Source organism: Schistocerca nitens, chromosome 4 (genome assembly GCF_023898315.1).
Source record: "Schistocerca nitens isolate TAMUIC-IGC-003100 chromosome 4, iqSchNite1.1, whole genome shotgun sequence".
In the NCBI taxonomy this organism is placed as follows: domain Eukaryota; kingdom Metazoa; phylum Arthropoda; class Insecta; order Orthoptera; family Acrididae; genus Schistocerca; species Schistocerca nitens.
In genome coordinates this window covers 219,308,921-219,335,106 of record NC_064617.1, presented here as the reverse complement: position 1 = coordinate 219,335,106, position 26,186 = coordinate 219,308,921, and the positions used below count along the sequence as shown (strand labels likewise).

Genomic DNA, 26,186 nt, shown 5'->3' with positions numbered 1-26,186 from the left:
CCTCCCTCATCATATTTGGTATCGACAAATCCGGTAGAAAATAACACATCTCCCAGATCCATCACACTAGGATGCCTTGCAACATGCTGTTCAGGAGAGATCTACATCCCCTCGTACTCTTACGGATTCGTGGTGTCAGTTCCCTCCCGCACTATGTCAGACATTAGTTGAGTCCATGCCACGTCATGCTGTGGCACTTCTGCATGTTCGCAGGGGTCCTACGCGATATTGGACAGGTGTATCAGTTTCTTCAGCTCTTCAGTGTCGTTCTATCCAGCCTTGGGAATAGAAAGAAGTCACAGGGGTTATGTCTGGCGAATACAGTGGTTGAGGGAAGATAGCAGTTGTGTTTGTGAACAAAAACTCACGAACAAGCATTGAGGTGTGAGAGGGAGCATTATCATGATGCAGTTGGTATGAGTGGTTTTGCCACAGTTCTGGTCATTTCTTTAGACTGCTTTTTGCAAACTGTGTATGACTTCCATGTAGTATTCCTTATTGACCGTACGACCATAAGGCACGAACTTGTTGATACAGGTATCCCATTGTAATAAAAGAAAACAGTGAGGAGAACCTTCACATGTTGTCTAACTTAAAACACTCGAACAAATTGTTGGCATGAGCCAAAGGATATGCCGACCTCATAAATGAGCTCTCTGTTAGTGTTCCAGCGATTTTCCAGAACCATTTACTTTTCTTCTTCCACACTGTCCTCAGTAATTGATGTGCTAAGGTGTCCGGGATGTCATGTCTTCAACATCTTCTCGACCCTCTTTGAAATTTTTACACTAGTCTTGCTCATAGTAAATTCACAAAAAAAAAACTGTCAACATTTAGATTGTGATGCTGCCCTTTATTCCATTTTTCAAACAAAACTTAATGCAAATTGTTTGATCTATCTTTTTCAAAAGGAAAAAATTTGCTGGGACCTCAAAAACATCTCTAACCTTTTTGACTGTCAACAGTAAATACTCAAAACAGCTGAAAATACATACATACATCAGAAACATGTTTACCAACAAGATAAAAGAAATTTTGAAAATCGAATGTATAAAGCCCATGAAATTCAAAATTTCCTGTTAACTTCTTGATCACATTTCGTGTTATATGTACCTTGATGTACTTCTCAAAAATCAGCAGAAATTGAGTTAAAGCTACAGCACATGTTAAAAAATTATTCATTTCACAGATAACTTACACGCAGATGATGTACTACGTAATTCAGAAGTACAGAACACATTAAAACTGAAATAGCCAAGATGAAACAAATTATTTGACAAGAAACAAACAGTGATGTGAAGTAATACTGAATGTTTTTAAGATGAAATGGTGTTGGGGAAGCTGAAGGTATTTTGGGGATAATTGACAACAGATTTATTAAAAATTGGGGATGGGGACAGGATTGCCACATTTTCTGGAAGTAGGGAATTTCAAACATATCTGAGAAATCCAGGAAGAAGGCGGGGGGGGGGGGGGGGGGGGGACTAGAAAGTCTCGTTTCTGATGCAACGGATGAGCTGCTTGCCACTAGCTGAGCAGCTGCCGACGACGACAACAGTGGGCGTGAGGAGTGGTTTGTTCAGATCTCGAGAGGATTCGCCCAAGTTATATGTTGCATGGCTTGATCACCATGGTCTCTGTTCATCAACACAATGTCAGTAACTTGTGATCATGAGTGTGAGTAGCTGGCCAAACAAGAGTGGATTTCTGCAGTGGGCCAGTTCCATAGGTATGTCTGATGGATCGGGCCCATCATTTCTCACTAATGTGCAGGCCTCACCCATTAGATCTAGCCTCTCCAGCATGCCCACAGGCTGGGTCCATTTGATCGTGGTGGTGAAGTACTTCACAAAGATAATGTGCTGCCAGCTAAAACATCTTGTTTTAGGCTTTGTTCAGTGCAGATCACACCCTAGTTGAGGGAATTCCACTGTGTAGCCTCGTGGCACCTTTCCTGTATAATGCTTCGTCTTCTATTCTTGCTGATGTAATGTCCATAGTAATTAATCTGATGTACAGCTTGTTCAACTTACTAAAGACATTTTTTCTAAAACTTTACATTTATCACACATATACGTCCACATACAGATTATATTTGTACATTCAATACTTTTTATGCATGCATTTGTTCTTAATCATCATCTTTATCCTTTTTGGCAAAGTTTTGTTAACTTTACACTTGACATTTTAATATCATTGTCATGGTACCAGATTTCCTCTAGTTTCTCCATGAGATCTTGTTTGTTGGTTATTGTAAGTTTCCTTATCCTATGTTTCACAATAGCCCATAAATTTTCAGTTGGGTTCATAGCAGGGCTATTCCCTGACCAAGGCAACACTTTCAGTTGCTTTTTTTTTTTTTTTTTTTTCAGGTACTTGGAAACACTTTTGGCTTTGTGGCAAGGTGTCCCATCGTGCATAAAAATGGCATCTTTATTAGGAAACCACTCATTTATTTGGGGGAAAAAGTTCCTTTTAAAAGATATCTTTATATTTCTCTTGCCTCATTGCCCCTTTGACAATGTGTAACCTGCCAGGACCTTTCACAGACATCACACTCCAGACAATAATGGAAGTTGAATGCTTCACACATTGTTGCACACACTCAGCTTTGAATTGTTCTCCAGGTCTGCGACGAACATACTGGCTGTTTTCTTCCATCACAGTGAATATAGAGTCAACACTGAAGCATACCTGAAGCATGTGTACAAAATTGCAAGTTAGAAAAGTTGGGAATAGTAGCATAGGAGACCTCAACAGTCCCAAAATTCAAATGTGCATTTTTTTCAGTGTCAAGAAAGCATCATAGTTTCAAGCTAAAACTCCTAAATTTAGAGATCAGACCCACATAATGTACCATATCGTTGCACATACCTTAGCCCAGTCCTCACTTGTCCATTCCTGAAATTGTTTAGGGCACTGCAATCTTCTGGTTTTCATGGCAGGTGCGATTTTTTTTTTTTTTTTTTTTTTTTTTTTTTTTTTTTTTTTTTTTTTTTTTTTTTTTTTGGTGATGCCTTTAAACCACATTCAGACAATCTTCTCCTCACTGCCACAGGTGAAACTTCAACCTTTCAGCTGATGGTTCGTGTCTGTAGAAGTAAGTTTATCGTTCACTGTTGGTATGATTGCAAGTCTTCTCATTGTTCTAGGACTGATTTTCTTTTACATCCACATTTTCCTTTCCTGTTTGGCTTGTATTCACCACCTTTCTGCACTGAAAGTTTGATTCTGCTGACAGTTTTGTGTGATATTCTCATTCTGTCAGCAATTGCTTGCTACTCATAACGATTTTCAGCAAGAAGTGCTAGCACAGCCGAAACTTTCGAAGGTGAAACATCTTTTGTCTTCCCCGTAACCTCACTTTCTATGGAAACTCTGTGATTTATTCCTGTAGCTAAAAACAGGTGCAAGTTCGCAAGCTATATAATGTCTTGTTAATGTAGCAAGAACTTGATAGAATAAATAACAAGCTGAAGTACATCACAGAAATGTAAAATACAGTTTCATCACAGAAACGTAAAATACAGTTTCAAAGTTTGTACATGGACACACACGATTTGGAGGGAAAGTGAGAAATATTACCAACTGTGAAAAATTCCGCGATCTGCGAGTTGCTTGGAAGGAAATTTTGTGATATCAATCAAACCATTAAAACAAATCAATTATTACACTTTTCTCTCCTATTTTTTCACCAAAAACCTTAAGAGTACCAAAAATAATCGTTGAGTCTAATAATTTGAACACGTCTGTGTTGTCTTCTGTGAAAGTGGTATGTGATGTAAAACTTGAAGATGAAGCTAGTCTTGTTCCTGCCAAAGAAATTAACTTAAGTCATGCTGTATGGTCTAGCTGAGAAAGGTAAAAGTGCCTGCCAAAAATATTTTAACTTTCAGGACTAAGTGCTGGGACTTTCCGTTCAAAATGTGCTCATACTTCCTTGCAAAGTCATTTTTGAAACATTGCGTTTGTAGATACGTGAGCTTTTGTGATACATATAGCAGCTCAAGCAGTAGCAAGAGTAGAAATCTTTACACAATTGGATGATTGCTAAGGACTGTGATAAAGAATTCATGCAGCTTCTTTGTAAGCAAGAATTTTTGGATCTCGGTGCAAGCTACAAGAGAAGTGCGACGAGAATAGATCACTTCTGGAGAGACTTACTGGATGGTGATACTTCAAAAGGTTATCATGCTGAGTCATGGTCAAGCTTTCGTAGTGTAAGGTTTTTCCATTAATAAAGTATGTACGATAATCAACCAACGAACCAAGTCATTGTAGCACTACATCAAGTATATGACGACCTGAAATCGACTGGCAGTGTCTTTAAGATTGACATTAGCAAGACAGTGATTCTGGACTACTGCAATGCTGGAGCTCGGTATGGCAAGGCTTTAAAGCAGAAGCAACGTGAAATAGATGGAGCCAAGCGAGCTGAACAGAAGAGGTCCAATGTCCAGCACAATGACGAACTGAAGGCCAAGAAGCCATGGATACTGGCAAATAGGGCCACTGAACTGAGTGGAATTAATGAAGAGATCACTTTTCTCACATAGGAGTTTTGAGTGGTTTCCATTGTTTAATTTTATTATATATTGTTTGACAATACACTGAGTATTATTTATCAGAGAAAATGTCACTATATGCACTTCAGAGCTGCTGTTCATATTTCTGTAACTTTAATATTATTTTGTACAATATATTCCTTTCATGTTTGTCTGATCTGAATCATTATCACGCCTGGAAAGTTCATAAAGTTCGTGCAGGAAAAAACGTGCTGATAATTCAAAGTTGCAGTTGAATCATTAATAACACTGAAATCCTTTGACTAAAAATGGTTTTTTATGTACACAACGTACCTGTGTACTTAGCTTAGAAGACAATAACTTGCTGCTCATTCAAAATTACAGTTAAAAACAAGTTGAGAAATACAGAAGTCCTTACATCTTTTTGTCGACTTACCTCTTTACTTAGCCTTCAGACCTCAAACTTCGTCAGAAAAAGATGCTAAAACTGTATCTGGAAATTGGGGAATTTCACTTTGGGAAACTTCTGGCAACCCCGGGGGGATTCTTAGAAGTACTCCCAGGAGAATTAGAAGTACTCCCAGGAGAAGCAGCAGCATGATCAGACATTTTATGATACCACTAAAGATAACCTATATCTCTGATAAAAGAAATGCTATAAGAAAGACATAAGAGCATTTAGATGGCATTGAAAATGAGAGAATGTATAATGATGTGAATAGGATACCTTAAGAGAAAAATACAATTGAGAGCCCATCGAATTTTGTCTTGAGAAATCTGTAGTGATGAAAAAGTAGAAGATAAAAATTACCGTACTTTGTTGCTCACAGTTGTGTGTAGAGATGTGACTAATAAATGTGGACAAGATTGTTGGAACGTTTATTTCCTGGACCAAATAGTAAATTCTTCCTGCACTGAATGGGAGTCTGTCCTTACCACCACCAACACCACCACCTCAACCATCACCATGAAGCTGTATTATGAATTGTAAGACGTACAGAATATGTTTATGCACCTAATATTCAATTTTTACTTCTTTCTTGAAGTAAAAATTTGCACATGGTGCTAAAGGAAAATGTGATTACATAAACAGTGTTGTCATCGGTGTTCTCACTGTTCCAAATGTATTTACAACATTGTTGTGTGTATATATTTAAATTGTCAACTAACAATATTACTGTTACTGATAGTTTTTGTGGAGGTGTACCAGTACTTAGTAGTGACAGTCAGGTTATTTTTGTGTAACATGTTACCACTGCAGAAATTTATGCAAAAGGCACAGTAAAATATCTAAGTGTAAAGTGGGCAGTGCCTGTAAATATCACATTTTGTATACTGGTTGGCCCTTAAATGTCTTAACAGATTCAGTATGTTACAGAATTAGACAAAAATTTGAAGTTTGAACAATTTGAGTAGACGTAGTGGATGACATTAAAGAGGAGATACGGTCAGAACAATCTGTCTGATGTGCTCAGTGTAAATGTAATGTTTAATGACCATGGGAGAGAATGAGAAAAAGATGAGTTAGGGCATTTTAAATTGCTCATCAAGCACTTAAGTTCTTTTTGCCTTTGCAGTGGTGACTGATACAGAAAGACTGTGTTGGTAAAGGTAGCATGTATTTCCTAGCATGTGGGTATATTCTTTGTACAGTGTATTTTGTGTGCTTTCATAGACTGAAGCTGTAGCTCTCAGTAAAGGGTTGCATATGATCCAGCAATGCTCGTGCAGGGAATATTAAATAGCATGTAGTGTAAGAAAAGCAGTTGTGAATTGTTTAACAGTAACGTGTATGAGGTTTATCAGATTTTATGGCAAAAAATTAAAAAAAAAGTTCTGTTATAAGTAGTTCTTATCAGCCATTATAGTAAAAACAAGTACAATTTGAGTGAAATGTAATAGAGTCCTTCATTGGAGGAAACAAATTAATGTTCTGACATTCATATGATACGCTTTTTTTTAGATATTCTTGAGGAAAAGGGACAGCTAATTCACACAAGTGCCTACTGACAAAAAAAAATAACTTGTGCAAAAGTTTTGATAGTAAGTAGTTACAGGAGTGTACAGATATGTTCCAAAGTTAATTTGTTTCTGTCAAGAAAGAACACAGCTTGATCCATGACTGGTAGTGGTAGGGGAGGGTAGATAAGTGTGAGAAAGGAAGATTAATATAACTGATGAAATGAGTAATCAAAATGGATTGAAAGTACTGCCTTAACCCTTCCATTCATTGTGTGGATGTGTATACACGCCCTGCTACACCATTTCCTCAGGTGCTGTTGATGTGTATACACATGCCACTTGGTTTTCCTATTTGTCGCCGACCTCTCACTGCTATGTACGCATTACTTCCATGTCTCAGTAAATAAAAAAGTTCAGAGTATTTATAAATCAGCATACATACCTTATTTATGACCACATGATTCGCAGTGCAGAAGGATGTGAATGGATGCATCAGGTGTGACTGTCAGATACAGAATCCAGTAATTTGTGAAAGAAATTAGGTACTGTTCTGCTGTTAATTTTAAAGTAGAATTTTGATTTCTTGTGCACATTTCATCTCCTGGGATGTAAGCTAAAATCAACCATACAAAAAGTTTATGCAGTGCGTTTCTACCTCTGCGAGCTCTTTAAAATTGAATGCCGTGTTTTACTTAATTTGATTCAGTGCAGTAGTATGACAAATAACAAAAAGAAATTGAGTTCTTTGTCAAGTGAAGATCTGTGACTAAGATGTGCAAGAATCAATTTTTTTCTCCTGATAGTTTTCAAAACATCAGTAGTTGATGAGTATTCTCTATCTGCCAAAATGCCATCTCTCGGCACAAGACCAGCATTTGGTGAGCAGTACAGCTATATCAAAGGCCGCCTTCAGCAAAAATTGCAGAAAGCATGTCTGTAGCAGCAAAGAGGTTAATTGGCATCACTGTTTACTATCTTCCAAAAAGTTGCATTGCCAGTTTTTGTGTTATGATAATTAACCTATACTAGTATTGTTCATAAGGCCATAGCTTCTAAGGTAACTTTTTGCTGCTCCTTTGTTCATTGCATTTTCCTTCCTGCTTCTTCCCCTCTACTCCCTCCAATACCAACCATATATTTCTCTTCCCTTCGCATTTAAAAGTCCTGTCCTATTTTACTTCACTCTTTTTCGCCTAATTCATTTCCAAATAAAAGTATAGTGTATACTTTACATTTCAATGCACTTGAAGTTGGACTGTTTGATGTAAGAAATTATTCACTGCATCTTATTATGACAAATTTCCTTCGCCCCTCCCACTCCTCCGCAGCCCCCTCCCCCAGCGCAACACCCTGCATGTCCCTGTCCCTCCCTGCCCCCTCCCCTCTCGGCATGCTTTTTTTGAATTGCAAATCATATGTAAACATAAACACGTCTGCAATGCATGTGAAACAGGGCTACTAAAACAATTACAAAATTTTACTTTGAAGAAGGCTTCATGCTTAAAATTGTAAATATCTGAGTGTAAAAGTACTAAACTGGAAGCCATAGGGGGAGGGGGGGGGGGGAGGACGATCATTACTAAGAATTTTATTGCTCTCTTCCAGACTGATCACCAGGACTACTGTGAAGTGTGCCAGCAAGGTGGTGAAATAATACTCTGTGATACGTGTCCTCGAGCGTATCATCTTGTCTGTCTTGATCCAGAGTTAGAAGAGACTCCAGAAGGCAAATGGTCATGCCCACATTGTGAGGGGGAAGGGGTTCAGGAACAGGATGATGATGAGCACATGGAATTTTGCAGGTAAGAGTGAAAATTTGTTTTGATTCTAATGTGAGAAAAACTTTGAGAACTTCGCCAATTTAGTTGTTTCAGCTTGGTAGTTCCAAGTTACTGAAGTTGAACAATGTTGTATGGCTTACTGTTTGTGGTCTTCCGTGTGATTTGCTTCTTCCACTGCTGTGTGATTCTGACAATATTTTGATACTCGGTGGAAGAGCAAGTTGAATGACATGAAACTGACAGTTGTCTGGTACTAGCAAGATAGGGCAACAAGCCATGTGTCTAAAATGAGTACGGCTGTGGTGGAAACATGTTTTACTGACAAAGTGATTTTCAGATGTTTGTGGTCCCTCCAAGCTCACCTCACCTCACTTCACCACTGCTGGCTTCTTTTCTGTGAAGTCACCTCAAAGATCAAGTGACAAGAACAAACTACGCACCATCAATGAATTACGTGAGAACATTCACCTTTAAATCCAGGCTGTTGTGCCCAATACCCAGGCAGCAGCATTCACAAATATCCAGCACTGTGTTGAACTGCGTATACAGGTAGAGGGAGGTCACTTCCCACACCTCTTGTAATATACCTTCATTTCCCAACCAAAAGGGTATGTCAGGTCAAATTTGATTTCATACCCTCTTTTGTTAAGATTTTTATAACATGAATGGCACCCCTGTTTTAAGGTGCATTGTCAGTATGCTTTAAGAGATTTTCCTGTTTTTAGAGTGAGGGAGGTCACCAATGTGAGTGGTGTGTGTTTGGGGGGGGGGGGGCGCATATGTGTGTCTATTGTCTCCAAAGACCAATGGCCAAAAGCTTTAATTGGGGCCTGGGGCCTTTGTTGTGCCTATCTGCGACTCAGCATCTCCGCTATATGGTAAGTGGCAACTTTCTTTCTCATAATATTGTTACTTTCCATCCTGGATTCTACAAGAGGTAAAGTTTTGTTGTGGATCCAAATGTTTTTAACAATGAATGACACAGTGATCTGATGTTTTAAGTGTTGTTATGTGGGGCTTCTTGTTGTAACAAATGAGTCTGCCAAGCCTTTCTGTTATGAAGAATTGCAGTTATTCACATACCATGTTTCATTTTATATTAACATCTGTTTAGGAGCATATCTGATAGTATGACCATTGCTTACTGTTAATTAACTACTAGTACATTATAGTACCATATGTCAATAGTACTAAGGAGAATACAATACGAACTACCAAATGTGTATTGGATATGTAATATTTACCAGTCCAGCATAAATATTACACAACTGCTATTGTATAGAAGCAACCGTGTTAGTTGTAATTTATTGTTCAGTTATTGATTGTCACTGTAATTATTATTCTTTCTAACATTGTTGTTCATGGATGACTGAAATAACTGTTAAAATGTTACAGAGTTTGCAAAGATGGTGGCGAGCTTTTGTGCTGTGACTCTTGTCCTTCAGCATATCACACGTTTTGTTTAAATCCACCACTTAAGGATATCCCTGACGGAGATTGGAAGTGTCCACGTTGCTCAGTAAGTTTAATATTACAGAAGAGTGTCTGCAGCTGTGTAGTGTTTTATTGATTAGTTGAAATATTAAGTATGAAATTAATCAGTATTATGCCTTAATGATTGTGTTGGGTAGTGAATCTTTTGGGAAACATTTCATAGGTATAAGGCACAAGCTAGTTCGACAAATAGTATGACATCCTGGATAATCAGTGTGCCAACTACAACAGTACAGGAGAAAAAAAATTAGTTAGAGCAGCTATAAAAGTAAAGAGAAGGAAACATTCAAAAGAAAGTTGCCGGTATTTGTAGAGACTCTGGAGCATTGCCCTGAAACTGTCCTCCATTGGGTAAGGTTGCTAATGTTGACATGGAGAGACATCTGATCTAACTTGAGGCATTGCCGTCGGCACGTGGGATGACCTGGTTAATGTGCTTTGCTCTCTCCTGCATACATTGTGGGCTTTATCTGGCCCAAAGACCACACAGTTTTCTTATGAGAATGGATGTGCGTAAAATAGCTATGTTAACTCTGTTGGAGAGTAGAGAAAACCACAAAGCAGATTCTGGATTCATCAGTGGCTTGAATAGTGAATTACTTGTAGAGAAATACCACATAATGCTGTACACAGAGTTGAGCTACGTACTGGCAGAAGTTATTGTTAACTGAGTTGAATTTTTATCCCATTTTGGGTTTTAAATTGAATATAGTTAAGGTAGTGTGTCTAACATCAGCCCGCACTTACATAATATATATATTCTATGTAACATTGACAGTCATCACACTGAAAGAATGTACTTCATCACATAATTTTGAGATCAAGATTCATTTCGTAATTTCATTTGGATGTGAGAGACAAGTTTTTTTGAAGCAGCTCACCTTCACTGAAAAAGATTTTCACTGGCAGAATACAAACATGAGTGAGTCCATAAACTCGGAGATAGGTATATGTTTTGTACAGAAAGTTTCACAACAACAAAAACTTCCTGTGTGTAACTTGGGTTTACTTTGACATAGACTGGCAGTCATGTTAAGATCTCTGGACAGTCGTTGGCCTTTGCAACAAATTCATTATTTATAATAAATAACATTGACTTTCAAGATGATAATGAATAAGAATGACCTAGAATCTTTTAGTAAACAGATATGAAAGAAAAAATATTTGAGAGCAGGTGGACATGGACCCCCTCCATTGAGCTTTGCTACTCAGAGCTCATAACACTACCAACTTCGCTACAAATTCGACATAGCGTCTGGGCCTTTGTATATGGTATACACAATCTCCAGATGCCATTATTTGATGTCTGACATGCAAGTTGTACCTTAGCATTGAAACAGTATACTTTCGTAGCACACATGTTATAACACTAAAAACATCAACTACAGGAAGCCTTCACCTACTTAAAAGTAGTTTCCTGTTGTTTTATTACAACAAATCATAGCTAAAACAACATGTTTTTCAGAGATCGTCAATTTGCTGATGCTTTGAAACAATTTATATTCATACCATGTTCTCTGTGAGAAAGAAAATGATGTTTAATGCTGTACAATATTGGGGCTCCTCTGTGCTGCTTGCGACCTAAAACATGTCGCATGTCATTTGCCATGTTGCTCTCCAGGAGACAAAAATGTGCCATGCCAGGTTCTTTATTCCACGTTCCGCAGTGTAGTGGAATGCGGAATTCCACACTTTGGTGTCGCCAGCTCCTTGTTAGTGTGCGTTTTTCTGTCCTGAGAGAATGCCTTAAGCATGTGCTGTAGACCCTAAATTGCAGCATTTCAGTAATGTGCACTGCTACACTGGTTTAAAAGTTACTGATTCACTGGCTGGCAGTTGGGTGTGCAAGTACTTCGCTTTTCAACAGTGTCCATCAGTGTTTTATTAAAGCATAACTATGTCCATTTGTTAGTAAGCAGTCATCATGTAATGATACATTTAGTGTTGATTGATATGATATCGAACTAAATTAAGGAATTTTCCTTTGTACATTATTGTATTCATTGGGGTACCATGGTTTAGCAGAATGATCTGCACCATGGATTTAGCTCCATTAGAAACTTGAACTTTCATCACTGTTTTGTTACATGACAGACAGATCATGTCTGCCACATCATGCAGACATGGAACATTCTCATACCAATTCTAATGTAACGAAAGGCCATATTAGTTGGTAGTGTTCGTATGATGCTGCAAGGTGTGTGTTGACTGACTGCCATATATTTCTGATGCAGTTACCAGTGAGTCATTGAATGTCAGATCCCATCAGCATCTTTGTAGATAGTTGTGGCCAGTATAGTCTAACTTTGTAAGGCTTCAGGAGCCATTGGTAACTGCCTTTGTATGTGTTAGGGAGTAGTAGTGTACCGTGTTAAATCAATAAAGACATAGGTTGTCTGTTGACATTCTGTTACTAGTAGGAGGGTAGAGGGAGGGGACACTAAGTTGAGAAGATTGAGTAGACTCGTTTATGGCAGTTGTATGCAACCAAGATAGCGGAGTGCCAGTGATGTCTAAATTTAATATATTGATAAAATTGACAGTATTTAGTCTGCATTGTTGTATGTGTTATAACAATAAAGCAACAGGTAATTTTCCCACAGGGTCAAGCTCCGTTATGCTGCCTTTCCTGGTCCCTGTAAGCCCAAAAATGGATTATTTATTCAGTTCTTGTTGCTACATCTGGTTGTCTTATATCTCCTGTGTTCTACCTTGTTTCATATCTAGTACAATGATCATTCTGCTTTACTTGCAGTGCAAACCACTTCCTGGTAAAGTGTCAAAGATATTAACGTGGCGTTGGTCAGAGGTCAAAGGCAAAGATGGAGATGAAAAGCAATCTGATGAACCATCGAGTAGCAAAGGACAGCGAAAACCACCTCGTTTCAGGGAATTCTTTGTCAAATGGCATGAAAAATCATACTGGCATTGTGACTGGGTGTCAGAAATACAGGTAAGACATTTTGTTCTTAATGAAGTAGTGAGATGTTGGAAAAACAGGTTTCAAATTTTTTCAGGAATATTTAAATATGCAAAAACGTTAATTTGTCATTCCTCTAAGCTGTTACATTAGACACACCTCCTTCAAAAGTCTGGCCTCTTGATTATATTTTATTATGCCACACATTCTGTATTAAAAGCTGAATGATTCAAACTGTGTAATATTTTTGTAACAGAAACCTTGAATGATGGTTCTCCTCTGAGACAAACATTACCATAGGTAGAGTGTTTTTAGGTGCCCTGCTGGGTCGTTGATTCAAAGCACAAATATATTTAACAATATCCATTTGAAAATGGAAAATTCATCAGGACAGGTGGTGATTTGTCTCGATAACCTGGACTTATGAGGAAAATTCAATTTGCCTAGACAAGTTAGAGAGATCATGGTAAATTCTGAAAGACTCCAAGAAATTTCAACTCTTTATTGATTGAATGAATTCAGTATTTTTATGTTTGTTGCTCAGTTATGATCTCCTCCAGTGCGCTCGCTGAACTTGGGAGTTTTTTGTTAGCTGGAAGTTGAATTGTCATGTCCACTTTTCATTGTCCGGCAGTAAGTGCAATTTGTGTGTTAGAATTTTTAACATCACTTTAATTTCTTCTACAACCACTATTTTATAAATATTTTGCAGTACATGTTCCTTGATACGTATTGAACATTGACTGCTTTCTTCTTCTTCTTCTTCTTCTTCATCTTGCGGGTCATCTAAGGACCACGCACCAATTTCAGTGCTTTCTTCACTGTTTTGGTATCGAGGTAATGATACCTAGTCAGTAAATTCTCCATCAGTATACGTAAAAAACGTGTGTTTAAAAAAATGTTCCTCTCCCTGTGATGTCAATGATTCGGTCGGTCAGAATGGAAAAAACATTAGAATCATACAGCATAATTAAGAGCTGCAAGTGTATTTTTTGAGAAATCTCTCTCGTGCTACATTGTCATTATTACTGCAGCTTTTATTCCTCCAAGAATTGAGGATCAGTTTTTTCAAAACTGACTTTCTTGAAAATTGTAATTTTTAAGAAATGCAAGAGACTGTTTAGGGATTTGTATATGGATAAAATTTTTGCAAAACTTCACATGTAATGTATTAATTTCAAAGCAGCAATTGATAAATCCATAAATCAAAAGAGCAATGCACGTACATATATTTAAAAAAGACTATGAAAATAGCAGCTTATTTGAAGACTTTGCTTTATGCATAACATATTGATGTACAACTTTCTTAATCATCCATTTACTCAATAAACAAATACATTACATATAACTTTATGTATTACTGATTTAGACTGCCATAATTACATCAATACAAACATTTAAATATTTTAAGTCAATCGAATTATCAAGTTTACAGTCCAGTCTCCCACCCACACCCAGTTCTCCTTCAATATATTTCCGTGTAACTACATGGCATTATTGGATATTTTAACAAACTACGTCAGTTTTGCCATATCTGGTCTCTCTTTTTTTATTGGCGTGATTCATCTTTTACATCGTTCTCTGCTGTGCCCATGGCTCTGAAGGATTTCTGCCCTTTATCGAGGATCTCTATTACAGTTGACTCCCCACAGTGTGTATAATTAACAGAAGTGTGAACTTGGAAATTACTTGCCATCCATTTCATTGTAGGTTAAGTCATCTATGAAAGATGACCACATCTGGCATCTAACTGCCATGCTCTTTCTTCACGATACCTTCTACTGGTTCTTTTCTATCACTCTCCTTCTCTTCCTTCCCCTTTCAACTTCTGTTGCTGGTTCAGAGTATTCGTCTACCATTTTATTAAAAATAAACACAGGCTAAGAACACGTGTGACACATTTGTCATCTCAGACAGGCAGCTTTGCAACTGACAATGACCTGACAATAATTCAGATACACAGCCAGAAGGCCATTTTGTCACTTCCACAAATGTCACAGCATAAACATCAAAAATGGCATTATTCATATCTAAAAACTAATTTTTGCCCTGTTTTTGCAGAAAGCAAGTTTTGAAAAAATTGTCCTCTATTTTAGTTAAATGTCAGCAGTTTTTGGAGCATTAATTGGGTGCATTGGTAACACTTCAAAAACTTAAAAATGGTGGTAATTTACTGCTTGCAAACTTTGTTTGGATTTTCAAAAAAGCCGTCAGTAGAATTGCTCAAATTTCAAGAAGAATGCAAAACTTTCCTTCAAAAATTTGTCTGAAAGTTATTCCTCTTCAAACCTGGTGGTTATTGTAGGCCACAAATGATATTGATCCCAGCATAATTGAACTAATTCTGATTTGCATCAAAATTTGTTGCATCTTGTGGCATAAAATTGACTTTGCAGTTCAGTACCTGATCCTGTAATGTGCTACTTCTGCTTGGAACATTCCCATGGATATTAAATTCCTACCCTGCAGTAAGTACAGCAGAATATGCAGTTCCATGTGTTGGTTAGCTATCTAGAAATACTTTTCATGTTAATTTGTCATTATTTCCTACAGAATTTTCCATTGTTTGATTTTTCACGTTAATTTGTATTATAAACTTAGTTACATAACACGAATTTTTTGGAGATGGGGCAAGCATACAACCATGTTATATACGAGGGGTAGTTGAAAAATTTCTAGTCTAACAACTAAAGAATGACAGAAATTTCAGAATACCAATTTATTTTTCAATGCGATACACTTGGTGGCACGCTCAGATAACTTCTTCACACACACAGCAGAGGAGGGTGCAGTAGTAAGATGCATTGGTAGTTAACGTACTTTGTTAAGTAATCCACCATAATTACCCCTTCTGCAGTCCAGAAGACCGATGCTATCACCCGACCGGCTAATTTTTGCACCTGGATTTTTTTTGGGGTAGAGGATGAAAGGATGTTTCCATTGTTGTGACTTTCGTTTTGTCTCAGGATCAAAGTGGTAAACCCACGTTTCATCCATTGTCACATACCTTGCAAGAAATCTGTGTTGACCCATTTCAAATTGGCGGAAGATTTCTTCACAACACTGTACATGCTCCCATCTCTGATATGCATTCAAATCTTTCGGGACTCACAGATATGTAACTTTCCGCATTCCCAAAATATCTGCAACAGTGCCATGAGTGCAACCATGAGAGATTCCAAATGTGGTTTCAATGTGCTGCAACATTGTTAGACGATCCTGCACTATTGTATCGTGAATTGCAGTCACTGTTTACTCAGTGGCAACAGTGATAGGCCTGCTCCTTGGTGCATTTTCCACACTCGTTCTTCCATGTTCGAAGTTGAACACCCAGTTTTTCACTGTTGCATAAGACAGAGCACTGTCCTCAAGTGTATTCGGCATGTCCTCCGCAATTTCCTTTGGCGTCATTCCTTTCAAATGAAGATAATCAAGCGCAGCACGGTTTGAGATTTGCCGTTTTGCTTACACTACAGTATATAACACATCCCAGTGGCAAAAATGACAAAACTGGAGTCGTGAAATTGACTTGCATATATACAAAGGGACACCATAAAAGTAGGCAGTGTTGTTTGTGCGAGTCATCACGGTAACTATCTCGGGCTAGAAACTTCTCGACCGCACCTCGTAATTGGAACAGTACATGAACATGCATGTATCTTTTCCTTGTAACTTAAGGATGTGTGTTTTGTACTTGTTCCTTGTGTACATTTTTGTGGTGAGTCCATTCATGTTGCCTTTATTACATGTCTATTGTGTCCTGTGTTTCACAGATATCAGAAGATGAGCTATCCCAAAACTCATAGTATTAAAGTTATTCATTCATGAACTGATGACATTCTACCAAGTGACCTATTCGGCATAGCACTGTTCGATTTATGAATTTTTGTTTATGCATAAATTTATTTCATCTTAAAAAGGTGCCAGTTCAGTTATTTAGTTGTAATTTGTAGGTGAAGAAGAGTCTTCCAACAACTTCTAGACCAATATCAAGATGTGTGTTCTTACATTTTCTGCTGATGAGAGTGCTTGAGATTTTGTCATTAACTTGCTGTCCATTTTATCGCAATTCCCAGGGAATATGTTGTTTAATGTTTACTGTCAGTTTCATGTTGAGAAGATCTACCATATTTTTTGGAAAAAGACATATAACAGGTAGTTGTATGATGTGTATGTGAATAAAAAAACTTCATCTTATATTTTATAACTACATTCCCTCACCTCCTTCCACCATTTTACGAATCTGGTGAAATGCACCTTTTTAGTACTCGGTGTACTTTCTCCTGTGGTGTGAAAACTGTCCAGTTAAAAATCATTAAAGGGAGATGGAGCACCCTATCCTGACAATGTTAAATTTAGTGACTTGGCTTCCCTGTATTTCAGGAACCACTGTAGCCATTGACACGAAACTTTTACAGGACATTAAACAATATGTTCTTAGTCCACTGAACTACAATCATTGCATTTCAGCCACTGCTTTCGGAAATATGATTTTTTAATAACACGGTTAAAATTTTGTTACTTTTTTGTACTTTATCCTAAATAATTTTAATTATACAATAACATTATGTTCTTCTTTTAGTACAGTAGACTTAGGCTACATATGTTATTACTCCCAGAAAATTTGAATACTCTACTCAAAGTGGTTTCTGAGGTTTAGGAAAAAATAAAACAGAAAATGTAAATTTTAAGTAACAGCTTCTAAAGTGTCAAGAGACCGTAACTCACTTAATATGTGGTTAATTTTTTATTTTTAGTCACTCAGAAGCACCCTGCACCATACTGTATATCATCCTCTATCTTTTTCCAAGCTTTCTTTTGTTTTCTTCTTTCCGGACTCCTTAGTGGCCAACTGTGCTGCATACTCCGCTTTATCAATGCAAACCTTGTCCATCCATTAAAGTTCTCCGATGCAGTTTGCTCCAGGATTAATTCCCATATGCTGTAGCACTTTCACCCTACCAATGTTGCTATCATTAAAAGTAATAAAGCATCACTGGACCCCCCCCCCCCCTCCTTTAGAGTCTTTATTCCAACAAAAACATTTTTTGGTGAGTGAGTCCATATAAGATTATTGAATGATTCATTGGGATTTTGAATCTGACCATGCAGACACTTCTTCAGTAATTGAGGATTTGCCAGGTCTCTGTAAATAGGTTTTATGATATCCATGACTGCTGCTGGGATGGAATGTTTATGGCCGTATGAACTGTTTGAGTGTTGGGCATTGTGGTAATTGCACCATGAATCAGGTCCAGGAGGGCGTGGTGTACTGGTTTTTCATCAGTTGACAGTCTGGAAGAAGGTAGTCCATACTGCCTGCTTCATTTCCAAGAAATCCTCAGTATTATTTCTAGTGGCCATCTCATAATACTGCTGTAGTTCATCAATCATTTTGTCTGTCAGCCTGCCTCTTGCGGTTTTACCATCAGAAAGTTTCTTGTCTCTCAAACTTTTTCATCTTTCTCAACCTGGTGCCCATCCTCTTCTGGACATGACCTTTATAATACAGCAATCCACAGCCTTCTATATAAAAAATCACCAATTGTATTAGACCTTGAAGAAATGCAAGAAAAAATTTTAACATTTTCAACCGGTGTAGATTATATTTTTAAGAAATAAAATACTTCCCATGAGAGTGATATATTCGGAAAATTGCAATTTTATAATGAGATAAAAATCCTAAAATGTGGAAAAAAAATCCATTCTATCTCCTCTTAATCCTTCCTCATGGAGAACAGGATGTGAGCAACACGCAAGGCGAACTTGCACTTCTTTGCTTCACAGTAACTGTTCCATATGTCCTAAACTTCTGAATGAGAATCATGTTGCAGAATGTAATACCATGTTGTAGAGGATGCAGCTGACAAAAACCTTAATAATATTTTCTTCCTTTATAGCCAGGAGGTAATTTTATCTCCTGTACACATATACACGCTAACATATCAAATCTGAAAACCCCAGAGCCTTGTCTTAGAAGTCCTCTATGAAAACTTTCGTTGCAGTTGCTTAGATTCCCATGTCAGTATGTGATTAAAAGGGTAGCTTTTTAACTACTTCTTGTAGAAGTTTCTGACAAATAAACTGTGTGAACAAAATAATACAAAAAGTGATATGATCAGTGTCACTAATATGGAACCATTTGTAGGAGAGTGCCAAAATCTGTGGAATTTCGCATCGTAACAGTTATCTATGAAATCATAACATTCTCAGTGAGAGGTTTTGCACGCAAGTGCCCTGATATTACTAATAATAGGCTGATCTTGGTCCTTGTATTCCTGGAACCATCTATTTTATGTAGGAGCATAGCAACATAAAGGAAGAGTTGAGGAAAGCAATTTTTTTTCTGTTTATTCTTGTTCGGTTGACTCGTAGCATTGTAGATGATAACTAGTTCAGCAGTTTCTGTATGTAAAATATTTCCAAGTAAGAATTCTGTAACATTACCTTTGACTGTTAGCCAGGTGACAGTCTTGGTGTCCCCTCAGTACCTGTAAGCAGCCTTTGTAAGTTTGGACACACTATTTCCCAGAACCTACATATTAGCAAGTGCACACTGTGTTTCACAACAGATTTCATTGGCTGCCTTAGCTAGTGTGAAGAAGAAGAAGAAGAAGAAGAAGAAGAAGAAGAAAAAGAAGCTTCCCGCTTCACAGAAAAAATGAAATATCATATATACAAATTAGATTTCATGAGTGCAAAAATAAATCTTCCAATGAGGCTATCATATTGTCGAATATTTGACAAGCATTGAGGTAGTTCGTGTAAGTGGCTGAATATCAAATTGACAAGCCCAAAATAAAGAAAAATTAAATGTAGCTCAAAGTTTAATTTGATCTGTTTCACTTTCCCCTGAAATTTTAGATATATGTTAAAGGCATTTGACTATGTCCAGTATTTTTGTCCATTTAAAAGATTTTCTGTTCTGTTAGTCAACCTCCACAGTAAAACCAATCCTTTCTTAAAAAGAAACTCTTGGTCATGTAATGGAACTTTGAATGGGATTCATTTGATGTAACTTTGATTTAAACCCTTGTATGACCTTTATAAAGTATCTAAATATACACTTCATTTATATTATTTTCTCAGACTTAACTTGCCACGTAACTGTTTTATTGCTAGATGGATGTATTTCACCCACTTATGATAAGGAGTTACATGCGTAAGTATGATATGGATGAACCACCAAAATTGGATGAACCATTGGATGAAATGGATAATCGCATGAAGCGCATTAAGGAAGCAAATGCAGATGACCAGATGCTTGAAGATAAGTACTACAGGTGAGACCATATAGTATAAATCTATTTTTATTTTGCTCTTTCATACAGAGTCACTTTCTAACAAAAATTTAGGGACGTAGTAGCTTGTACATCTTATACATGATTGCTGAAGTTCACAAGTTCAGGTCATATTGTACCACCTCTTTTTTAAGATGTAATTCTTATGTTGTAGGTATGGTATTAAGCCTGAGTGGATGATTGTACACCGTATAATCAACCACCGTGTCATGCGTGATGGCCGGACACTTTACTTGGTAAAATGGCGGGACTTGTCTTACGATCAGGCAACATGGGAAGATGAGAATGAGAATATCTTGGGTCTGAAGCAAGCAATAGAATATTACAATGTAAGTCTGCCTGTTCTCATAGATTTTTCAATATTTGTCAGGTATTTAACAAATATGCTTTAATTTATGCATTTGAACATCAACAGTGTCAGTCTTTAATCGCAAGTTGTATACTCATATGTTTTTGCATGTGCATGGTCTTCTGTTGTTATTAGGCATCTGAGGTTATTTTTTTCATCAAAAGTTTGTACTCGCTGCTATACCATTTCCTTGGAGGATCTCTGGTTTTAGTGTTGGGGGTTCTGCTCTTTAGGATGTCAGTGACCCACCTGTCACATTGACCCATTTGCTGCTCCCTCAAAAGAGTACACTGCTTGCAAGTCACATAGATCGCTTCCATCATCGTAGTCATTATGACAGGATTTGCTTCGCAGGAAGTCACAGTGACATTTCTCGAAGAATCGGTATCCCAGGCAAACTGTTACAGCACTTCAAAATTATTGTCATGCACATCCAAAGTATCAGTTTTGAATTATCACTTTACAAAATAATTTATAGCTAACATTAATAATATGGACTCATTCAAAGGGAACTACCATATTCATTCTGTGAACGCTAGACAGAAAAACATTTTGCACTTAACACTTTAATCTGTGAACAGATTCTACCACGTGTGGTATGAATCTGTTCAGTGTTAATGCTGATTACAGTTATATCATGAATGACTTCTTGTATAGTAAGACGTGCATTATTCTGCAGGTTTCATTTTCAATAGGCATCAAGCAGTGCTGGAAAACTGTATTCTGACATTAATATTGATATTCAAATATAAATTGAGAGATTACCTTGCAGTACACAACTTTTGTTCTGAACAAGAGTTCCTCACAATATTTTAGAGCTTTATGCTGTGTAGAATGAGCACACTAGATAAAAAATTTCTCTCTCCATGTGACATCAAACTATACTGTAACCACCCTTGGTAATGGCCTCAATATGGCAAGAAAGAGTGTTACAAATTGCTTCATCTACATCTACTACATCTACCTACCTACTCCGCAATCCACCATACGGTGCATGGCGGAGGGTACCTCGTACCACAACTATCATCTTCTCTCCCTGTTCCACTCCCAAACAGAAAGAGGGAAAATTAACTGTCTATATGCCTCTGTACAAGCCCTAATCTCTCTTATCTTTGTGGTCTTTCCGCGAAATATAAGTTGGCGACAGTAAAATTGTCCTGCAGTCAGCCTCAAATGCTGGTTCTCTAAATTTCCTCAGTAACGATTCACGAAAAGAACGCCTTCTTTCCTCCAGAGACTCCCACCCGAGTTCCTGAAGCATTTCCATAACACTCGCATGATGATCAAACCTACCAGTAACAAATCTAGCAGCCCGCCTCTGAATTGAATTGCTCCTATGTCCTCCCTCAATCCGACCTGATAGGGATCCCAAATGCTCAAGCAGTACTCAAGAATAGATCGTATTAGTGTTTTATAAGTGGTCTCCTTTACAGATGAACCACATCTTCCCAAAATTCTACCAATGAACAGAAGACGACTATCCGTCTTCCCCACAACTGCCATTACATGCTTGTCCCACTTCATATCGCTCTGCAATGTTCCGCCCAAATATTTAATCGACGTGACTGTGTCAAGCGCTACACTACTAATGGAATATTCAAACATTACAGGATTATTTTTCCTATTCATCTGCATTAATTTACATTTATCTATATTAACATATATCTGAAATTTCAGGGGTCAGTGAAGTGAAGGGGGAAGGAAGACAAGGATTTCTGGTCAGATGAGTATCGGGTAATATCAACAGCAGCAGAAAATGGTATAACAGGTGTAGGCTTCGTTATGAATAGGAAGGTAGGGCAGAGGGTGTGTTACTGTGAACAGTTCAGTGACCGGGTTGTTCTAATCAGAATCGACAGCAGACCAATACCGACAACGATAGTTCAGGTATACATGCCGACGTCGCAAGCTGAAGATGAACAGATAAAGTGTATGAGGATATTGAAAGGGTAATGCAGTATGTAAAGGGGGACGAAAATCCAATAGTCATGGGCGACTGGAATGCAGTTGTAGGGGAAGGAGTAGAAGAAAAAGTTACAGGAGAATATGGGCTTGGGACAAGGAATGAAAGAGGAGAAAGACTAATTGAGTTCTGTAACAAGTTTCAGCTAGTAATAGCGAATACCCTGTTCAAGAATCACAAGAGGAGGTGGTATACTTGGAGAAGGCCGGGAGATAGGGGAAGATTTCTATTAGATTACATCATGGTCAGACAGAGATTCCGAAATCAGATACTGGACTGTAAGGCGAACCCAGGAGCAGATATAGACTCAGATCACAATATAGTAGTGATGAGGAGTAGGCTGAACTTCAAGACATTAGTCAGGAAGAATCAATACGCAAAGAAATGGGATACGGAAGTACTAAGGAATGACGAGATACGCTGTAGATACAGCAATAAGGAATAGCGCAGTAGGCAGTACAGTTGAAGAGGAATGGACATCTCTAAAAAGGGCCATCACAGAAGTTGGGAAGGAAAACATAGTTACAAAGAAGGTAGGTGCGAAGAAACCATGGGTAACAAGAAATACTTCAGCTGATTGATGAAAGGAGGAAGTACAAACATGTCCCGGGAAAATCAGGAATACAGAAATACAAGTCGCTGAGGAATGAAATAAATAGGAAGTGCAGGGAAGCTAAGACGAAATGGCTGCAGGAAAAATGTGAAGACATCGAAAAAGATACGATTGTCGGAAGGACAGACTAAGCATACAGGAAAGTCAAAACAACCTTTGGTGACATTAAAAGCAACGGTGGTAACATTAAGAGTGCAACGGGAATTCCACTGTTAAATGCAGAGGAGAGAGCAGATAGGTGGAAGGAATACATTGAAAGCCTCTATGAGGGTGAAGATTTGTCTGATGTGATAGAAGAAGAATCAGGAGTTGATTTAGAAGAGATAGGGGATCCAGTATTAGAATCGGAATTTAAAAGGGCTTTGGAGGACTTACGGTCAAATAAGGCAGAAGGTATAGATAACATTCAATCAGAATTTCTAAAATCATTGGGGGAAGTGGCAACAAAACGTTGGTGTGTAGAATATATGAGTCTGGCGACATACCATCTGACTTTCGGAAAAGCATCATCCACACAATTCCGAAGACGGCAAGAGCTGACAAGTGCGAGAATTATCGCACAATCAGCTTAACAGCTCATGCATCGAAGCTACTTACAAGAATTATATACAGAAGAATGGAAAAGAAAATTGATCATGCGCTAGGTGACGATCAGTTTGGCTTTAGGAAAAGTAAAAGGACGAGAGAGGCAATTCTGACGTTACGGCTAATAATGGAAGCAAGGCTAAAGAAAAATCAAGACACTTTCATAGGATTTGTCGACCTGGAAAAAGCGTTCGACAATATAAAATGGTGCAAGCTGTTAGAGATTCTGAAAAAAGTAGGGGTAAGCTATAGGGAGAGACGGGTCATATACAATATGTACAACAACCAAGAGGGAATAATAAGAGTGGACGATCAAGAACGAAGTGCTCGTATTAAGAAGGGTGTAAGTCAAGGCTGTAGCCTTTCGCCCCTACTCTTCAATCTGTACATCGAGGAAGCAATGATGGAAATAAAAGAAAGGTTCAGGAGTGGAATTAAAATACAAGGTGAAAGGATATCAATGATACGATTCGCTGATGACATTGCTATCCTGAGTGAAAGTGAAGAAGAATTAAATGATCTGCTGAATGGAATGAACAGTCTAATGAGTACACAGTATGGTTTGAGAGTAAATCGGAGAAAGACAAAGGTAATGAGAAGTAGTAGTAATGAGAACAGCGAGAAACTTAACATCAGGATTGATGGTCACAAAGTCAATGAAGTTAAGGAATTCTGCTGCCTAGGCAGTAAAATAACCAATGACGGACGGAGCAAGGAGAACATCAAAAGCAGACTCGCTATGGCAAAAAAGGTATTTCTGGCCAAGAGAAGTCTACTAATATCAAATACCGGCCTTAATTTGAGGAAGAAATTTCTGAGGATGTACGTCTGGAGTACAGCATTGTATGGTAGTGAAACATGGACTGTGGGAAAACCGGAACAGAATAGAATCAAAGCATTTGAGATGTGGTGCTATAGACGAATGTTGAAAATTAGGTGGACTGATAAGGTAAGGAATGAGGAGGTTCTATGCAGAATCGGAGAGGAAAGGAATATGTGGAAAACACTGATAAGGAGAAGGGACAGGATGATAGGACATCTGCTAAGACATGAGGGAATGACTTCCATGGTACTAGAGGGAGCTGTAGAGGGCAAAAACTGTAGAGGAAGACAGAGATTGGAATACGTCAAGCAAATAATTGAGGACGTAGGTTGCAAGTGCTACTCTGAGATGAAGAGGTTAGCACAGGAAAGGAATTCGTGGCGGGCCGCATCAAACCAGTCAGTAGACTGATGGGGAAAAAAAGAAGTTAGCTGCCATTCTTTACACCAATAACAAATCCTTTCCATGTCATCAAGTCATCTTGTATCCTCCTGCAGTCGCTCGATGACGACACCTTCCCGTACACCACAGCATCATCAGCAAACAGCCGCACATTGCTATCCACCCTATCCAGAAGATCATTTATGTAGATAGAAAACAACAGCGGACCTACCACACTTCCCTGGGGCACTCCATTTGATACCCTCACCTCCGATGAACATTCATCATAAAGGACAACGTACTGTGTTCTATTACTTAAGAAGTCTTCGAGCCACTCACATATTTGGGAACCAATCCCATATGCTCGTACCTTAGTTAGGAGTCGGCAGTGGGGCACCGAGTCGAACGCTTTCCGGAAGTCAAGGAATATGGCATCCGTCTGATACCCTTCATCCATGGTTCGCAAGATATCATGTGAAAAAAGGGCGAGTTGCGTTTCGCAGGAGCGATGCTTTCTAAAGTCATGCTGATGCATGGACAGCAACTTCTGTGTCTCAAGGAAATTCATTATATTCGAACTGAGAATATGTTCGAGAATCCTGCAACAAACCGATGTTAAGGATATTTGTCTGTAATTTTGAGGATCCGTCCTTCTACCTTTATTATATACAGGCGTCACCTGCACTTTTTTCCAGTCACTCGGGATTTTAGATTGGGCAAGAGATTCGTGATAAATGCGAGCTAAGTAAGGAGCCAATGCAATAGAGTACTCTCTGTAAAACCGAATTGGTATCCCATCAGGACCTGGCAATTCATTGATTTTCATCCCATTCAGCTGCTTCACAACCCCAGGGATGTCTATGACTATGTCCTCCACATGGGAATCTGTACGAGACTCAAACAGCGGTATGTTTGTCCGATCCTCCTGCGTGAAAGATTTCTCAAATGCTAAATTTAAAATTTCAGCTTTCGTCTTGCTGTCTTCCGTTGCCAGGCCAGACTGATCAGTGAGTGACTGGATGGAAGCCTTCGACCCGCTTACTGATTTTATGTAAGACCAGAATTTCCTTGGGTTTTCAGCAAGATCTTTTGCGAAGGTATGACGGTGGTAGTGGTTGTATGCTTCGCACATCGATCTTTTTACAGCAGCACGAATCTCTACTAACTTTTGCCTGTCCTCATTCTCTCAAGTGCAACTATCTTTGCCTCCTGAGCATTCTCCGAACTGCGCTGTTAAACCACGGTGGGTCTTTTCTGTGCGTAACCCACTTTTTCAGCACATACTTCTCCAGTGCATGATTTACAATGTGTTTAAAATTTGCCCATAATTCTTCCACGTCCATCATACTGGAAGTAAATGAAGTCTATTCATTTACTAAGTGGGGTGCTAACAACTGCTTATCTGCTCTTTCTAGTAAGTATACTCTCCTAGCCTTCATGACCGACTTTTTAACTTTCATAACCATAGTTGTAATGATAACATCATGA

General features: G+C 38.2%; 1 protein-coding gene across 5 annotated transcripts in view; it reads left to right on the top strand.

The window, feature by feature from the left end:
• LOC126253456 (chromodomain-helicase-DNA-binding protein Mi-2 homolog) overlaps positions 1-26,186 on the top strand; it is a 360,408-nt gene that overhangs the window by 251,526 nt on the left and 82,696 nt on the right. For all 5 annotated transcript variants that reach the window (XR_007545964.1, XR_007545962.1, XR_007545963.1 and 2 more), the window contains exons 9-13: positions 8,094-8,290; positions 9,665-9,788; positions 12,519-12,716; positions 19,806-19,966; positions 20,139-20,313. Coding sequence is in view for 1 of the 5 variants with exons in the window: in XM_049954805.1 (XP_049810762.1) it covers positions 8,094-8,290; positions 9,665-9,788; positions 12,519-12,716; positions 19,806-19,966; positions 20,139-20,313 (855 nt within the window). In the remaining 4 variants the exon portion in view is untranslated. The remainder of the gene's footprint in view (positions 1-8,093; positions 8,291-9,664; positions 9,789-12,518; positions 12,717-19,805; positions 19,967-20,138; positions 20,314-26,186) is intronic.